General features: G+C 52.7%; 1 protein-coding gene across 1 annotated transcript; it reads right to left on the bottom strand.

Annotated features, from left to right (window-relative positions):
• Positions 1-309: 309 nt before the first annotated feature.
• On the bottom strand, positions 310-5,296 carry ky (kyphoscoliosis peptidase). Its single transcript, XM_088400024.1, has 7 exons — positions 4,930-5,296; positions 3,600-4,153; positions 3,326-3,440; positions 3,141-3,258; positions 2,291-2,482; positions 1,974-2,164; positions 310-1,902 (listed from the first exon to the last, which is right to left on the bottom strand). The coding sequence occupies exons 2-7, from the start codon at positions 4,131-4,133 to the stop codon at positions 566-568; spliced, it is 2,487 nt and encodes an 828-aa protein (XP_088256150.1). The 5' UTR covers positions 4,134-4,153; positions 4,930-5,296; the 3' UTR covers positions 310-565.
• Positions 5,297-5,752: the final 456 nt, after the last annotated feature.

Raw genomic sequence — 5,752 nt, 5'->3', positions numbered from 1 at the left:
TTTGTGTCACTTAGTGGTGATAAAGAGCAAGAGCGGCCCCAAAAGTGCCAAAAACGTCACCGATGCGGCCCCGCATGCGTAGATTTTACAGCTCCTGTTTCCTCGTGCGGGTGTATTGTTGCCAGGCAGATGGAGCAGTCCACATGGCGAGCCCCTGACATCAGCTTTCCCTGCTGCCACCGCCGAGCCGCCTGTTTCTCCCCCGGCGACTTAAGGCAAGGCCCACCCTCGCTACCCCCACACCCCCACTTGAAATATCAACCAAGTGTTTCTGTGAATATCCCCCCCCCCCCCCCCCCCCCCCTCCCATTGTGTTGGTTTATTTGCGGAGCACCTTGACAGCCCGGTGTAAACACTCATCACTCTCGCTGGGTTGAGTGAACAGTCGAGTGGATGCAGGCCTTGCGGGACGTTGGCCACACCTGATATGGACTAAGGCAAAAGGAATTCTTTAGATCGGGATTTCACCTTAAGATGGCTCTCAAGGATATCAAATGCTCAAATGGCTTTCAAAGCTTGAATTGTCTTACTAGTGAGGACAAAGAGCAGGACCTTAAGCTGAATCTCAAGGTAAACACCCAAACGTCGGTTTTTTGACGTCGAAGGTCATCAAAATGGCCATTTCTCCAGAATCTCCTAAGTTGGCCGCTAGTTTGAGCTCCGCCACAGCCTCCGCGCTAAACACCTCGCCTTCCCAGACCCGGCTCTTGTTGGCTTTCAGATCCGTCCGCCCGTCACCAACCACGCACACCCGCCGTGCCCCCGGGACCCTCACCCGGAAGCGGACCCAGGAGGCGGCGTCCAGCAGTCCGGCGCGGGGCTCAAAAAGCACGCAACCTTTGCTCCAGGCGGCGTAGACGCGAGGGAAAGGAAGGCGCACTTGGGCGCAGCTGTTCCTCAGCACAAAGTCACACATGGGGTTAAAGTCTCCGTCGGGGGCGGTCCTGGCGTACAAGCCCAGCCGGTACGTGCCGGCGCCCGGCAGGCCCACGCTCACCGTCACCTTGCTGTCGGTGTGCGTGCAGAAAAGGTGGCGCGCCAGCGGGAAGGCCGAGGTTTTGTCCTCGTCGGCCTGGTTGAGCGTGGTGTGCAGGTCGAGGTCTCGCTGGTTGTGGAAGGTGATGTTGCATTTGCCCTGTGGTGTGCTCACCAGCGCCGCCGTGTGGCTGAATTTGGACAAGCCCGCCTGCGAAGTGCGGGTGCCAGGCCCGCACGTTGAGCCCAGGTTGGGCGGGAAGAGCTCGTCCTGGCCGGCCGCGTTCACCTGGCAGTGCAACAGGAAGTTGGCGGCGTTCTGGAACTTGACGTCCATCTTCTCGTAGTCGCGCACAAAGACGGAGAGGCGGTAGAAGCCGCGTGACGGGCAGAGGACTTGGCAAGTCAGAAGCTCGGCTTGGATCTGCGGCGCTAAGCAACGCTTTGTCACCGAAGCCTCCAGGTCCGGGTGGACCAGTTCACAGAGCATCATGAGCGAGCGTGACGTCCTCAATGCTAACTTCAAGCGCCCATCCTCCACCTCGGCCACCTCGCTGCCCAGATTGCTACCCGTCACTCCCAAGGACCCGGCCGTTGGCTGCAGCCCCCACGACAGGTACGGGTTCTCCGGGATCTCCTCGGTGGCCCTGGGTCGTGGGCACTCCACGGTGAAGGAGCACACCCAACTCAGGGGGGTGGTGGCGCTCTCGGGCCTGGCATACAGCCTCAGCTGGTAGGTGCCACTAGCAGGCGGCAGCAGCTGAAGGTTCATGCTGCGTTGGGACACCCTGAGGATGCCGAAGGACGAGTGGCCGCTCTCCTTGTGTTCCGGTGTGCCCGAGTGGAGGAAGTCTTGCTGCGGCGTGATCTCGTAGGTGAAGGTCACAGGCCGCGAGAAGCTCATGGAAATATTGGCCTCACCTTCATCTGAGAAGAAGAGAATCAGAGGAGTCAAGTCCGGCTCTTTAAATCATTCGGTTCTCTCACGACAGACCGACCGGTGACGAGGTGGCAGTGATGAGGCTGAAGGAGCCGGAGCCCAATGTCAAAGAAGGCTGAGGTCTTGAAGACTCGCTTCTCAAAGTCCTCCAAGATGATGGGCACCTCCAGAAGCTGCCATCGCTCTTCGTCCGGAAAGTGCGACTCGATAAACTCCTCCGGGTCCGTCAGAAAATAGAAGTCGTCGAACCTTGGGAGGGCAATGTACAAAGACAGCTGCTGCGTTTTCGGACTCTGGGATGATTTTTTAGCCACTAATCGCCGCTAAAGCGAGCAAGCGAGGCGTGGGAATAACACTCGAGTTCCCTTCTCGGACCTTTTGACGAAGCTCTCGTGTTCCATGTCCACCCGTCCAGCTCCCCAGCAGGCGTCCATTAGGAACCACTGTCCACCTAAGAGCACGGCGTTCCATAGGTGATCCGATTTCACGTTCCGGAGGCTCTGCCCCTGGCGGTAGCCGATGCCCTTACTGTGGCCCGCCACCTCTTGGCACTCGATGCCCACCAACCTGTCAAAATAGGCCGGGCATGCGGCCCCACCCCCCCTTGTCTTAAATTACGACCTTTTTCCGAGCACGTCCATCAGGGCGAATGAAGACCCCAAGGGATTAAGGGTAAAATGCCACTTTATTGTCAGCCAATTGAAAAAGTCAATGAAGTGAATATGACTCTGTGTCCAGCATGCCGCTTGTGATCCAAATCTTAAAATTTGGCATTCCCAGTTAAGAAAAGCAAAATGTTCTTCTTTTGTACGACTATCAGTCGAACCATTTGTACCTATTGTCACTGTGTGGAAGAACATTCAATTGTTCTGCTTGTCACTGTCATGTGACAGTCGTCTAACCCGAGCGAGCAAAACTGTGCCATACTGGCAGTTCAGCTGTGTGAAGATTAAAGTATAGCGAGAACTACAAAAAAAGTATTTTTTGGTACTACAAAAAACCCTGAAGTCTTTTTGAGTACTACAAAAAACCCTCACGTCTTCTTGGGTACTACATAAAGCCCTGAAGTCCTTTGGGTACTACAAAAAGCCCTGAAGTCCTTTGGGGGTACTACAAAAAACCCTGAAGTCTTTTTGGGTACTACAAAAAACCCTGAAGTCTTTTTGGCTGTGGGAGTATTTTGGCTCGGTTTGAAGGTTGTTCCAAGGCCACAGGAAGTCTGTACCTGCACATTTCCAGACAGAGGCTGGAGTAGCCGCAGCAAACCCCGCGACCAGTCGCGATCACTTCCTCCGGTGAGCACAGCTTCTCTGACCGTCCCAGGTAGCCGCCGATGTCATACTCTGTAGACGGGGACCCTTTAGTGTTCCGGATGCCAAAAAAGCTGACACGAGCTGGGCCAATCCTCACCGATATTATAACAAAGCCAAACCCAGATGGCGCGGATCTTCTCCAACTCGCTCTTGGCAATGCTGGCAATGTTCTGGACAATGGTCGCCACGTCACGAACGTCTTTTTCCTTAAGCTGCAACGCAAACACCAACAAAAGCGTTTCCAGGGTTCTTCACACGTCACTGGCAGGTTTTTGTCCTAATTCTCTTTGAACAAGCAATTGTCACTGTCATTTACTTGTCTTGATCCAGTGCTCCTAAGTAGCTGGCTTCTGTCTATTTGATTTTCTTACCTCTGCACCCGCCCTGATGACATGTGAATCCAGCCGGTGGAAGATGTTGGAGTTGGCAAAGAGATCTTTCCGCGTCTTCCTCCTTCCCACTGAAGCCGTGGCTGTGCGCCTCAGTGTGACTTGTGCTTTGGGTTTGAGGTCGGTCTGCGGCTCCTCCGCCCTCACGGCGCTCTTCTTCACCACCGCGATGTTCCTGGAGGCGCTCTCGGACGACAGCTGCCTCTTGGCCGTCGGACGCTGGTCCTCGGCCTCGGCCGCCAGCTTCTCAAAGACGCTGCGGCGGGAAAGCACGTCGCTCTGTGGGGCTTGGACCTCCATGGTGGGGGTTTTGGGAGTGGGGGATGTTGGGTTGGCGCAGGCTGCCAAAATCCCCACAAAGGCAACAGCGCTCGGCCTGCTTAAAAGAGGATTTTCCGTAAGCCCGCCGAGCTCCGGGGCCTTCACCTGGATGCATCCCGTCTGGCTCTCGTCATTCTGCCGGCCAGAGCAGGAGAAGGGGAAGGACAATTTCTGGATTCCGACATCTGCTGACATTATGCGCAAATCATAACGGCCTAGAGGGAGAAAGTGAAGAAAAACAACACAACACAAGGTCGTCGTTCTCACAGTCAAGACGGACCGTCGCTCCGTATATTCCAGACGACGCGTTGTCTGCACGACAGTGATGAATTGGCAATTAAAGCGTTTCTATTTGTGACTGTTAATGATGGCCAAGGTCGGAGTCATTAGTCTTTGTCAAAATTTACAGCAGATTATTTCCACCTTACAACTTCCTGCTGTACTTGTAGCGTTTTGAAACGCAAAACAAAAAAATCATGATCTTGCAAAGCAGAAAGAGATTTTCAATCTTTCAAGACCTTTTTCAATCACAAAGTAGGCAAACACTCCGATAATATATCGGGCAGCTTAAAGATTAAAGAACCAAGGAGATGCTATGTTGTTAGCATTAAATTTAGCATTAGCAAACAAAGCAGAAAGGTTATCTTCATTTGTTTTTGACAGTCTGTAACAGTTTGTAAACACACCAAGGGTAACAAATCAGTCTGAGAAGTCGGTTTTCATCGTTAGCCTTGGACTTACTGTCGCTTGTAGCCAACTCGTGCAGTTGGAATTTTAATCAAGCAAGTCGCCAGGCAAGCCTGGCTCTGACGCGTATCATTTTGAAATACCAAACTTCTCAGATCCACACAGAAGGAAAGCCAGTCAAAGAACGTCTAATTGGACCTAACACTCCTTAAGCAGATTTGAATTTGAAATTGATGACTTAGGTGTGAAAGTCGTCCTGTTGCAGTCTGTCCCGTAAACGTACGGCGGCGCGGTGTGTACTCACCCCGAGCCAATTTGAAGTGCCTGCTGTGAGTTTGCCCGAGAGTGCGGCATGGAGTTGTTTCCCCGTCTAGTCAGTGGGCGGCAGTTGGCGGGGGGCACAGCTTATATAGCCTGCCAGGACCGGGCCCCAGAATAACAGGCCTAAAAATACGTCAAAGAAGCAGCCAATAGTGGTTGAGACGTATGTATGTGTGTGTGCGTGGCTGCGTGTGTGTGGCATCCGATAATGGGTCCGTCGATGTTAAACACATCAACAACTCGCAATAAGGATAACGACCTGAAAAGAAACTTGAAGCTTTAAAAATTCTTGACGGACAGTCAAAATGCTAACAGACGTGACCCGCTAAGTGGCCGCCGAAAAAAGCACAAGGTTATTTGCACTCCTGTGTTTTTCACCAAGGAGACCACTCACCAACTGCACTGTTCTTTTTTTGTTTTGTTTTTTTATGCACTACTTTGAAAAATAATTAGGGATGATTTTTAATTTCAGGATGAAGCTAAAATGCACCTTTACTGAAGCTAGCGGCCACACAAACGCTTGATGGAATTCATTTATTCAGAATAATTGGGTTTTCCCCGGGCACCTGGTTTCCTCCCAAATCCCAAAAACATGCTTGCTAGGTCGATTGAACACTCCAAATTGTCCCTAGGTGTGAGTGCGAGTGCAAATGGTTGTTTGTCTCTGTGTGCCCTGCGATTGGCTGGCAACCGGTTCAGGGTGTCCCCCGCCTACTGCCCGTTGATGGCTGGGATAGGCTCCAGCACACCCGCGACCCCCGTGGGGACTAAGCGGTTCAGAAAATGAACGGATAGAAAATTGAGGA

Source organism: Syngnathus floridae, chromosome 16, assembly GCF_059516105.1.
Source record: "Syngnathus floridae isolate MCC-2025c chromosome 16, RoL_Sflo_1.0, whole genome shotgun sequence".
In the NCBI taxonomy this organism is placed as follows: Eukaryota; Metazoa; Chordata; class Actinopteri; order Syngnathiformes; family Syngnathidae; genus Syngnathus; species Syngnathus floridae.
The sequence above is the reverse complement of the archived record's forward strand: the minus strand, read 5'-3'. Positions and strand labels throughout refer to the sequence as shown.

Excerpts from the sequence above, each read along its gene's own strand:
- ky (XM_088400024.1), bottom strand. The coding sequence starts at position 4,133 with ATGTCAGCAGATGTCGGAATCCAGAAATTGTCCTTCCCCTTCTCCTGC. Across the intron at positions 3,259-3,325 it reads TTGGCTTTGTTATAATATCG|AGTATGACATCGGCGGCTAC; the intron begins GTGAGGATTGGC and ends CCCCGTCTACAG. Across the intron at positions 2,165-2,290 it reads CACGAGAGCTTCGTCAAAAG|GTTCGACGACTTCTATTTTC; the intron begins GTCCGAGAAGGG and ends TGCCCTCCCAAG.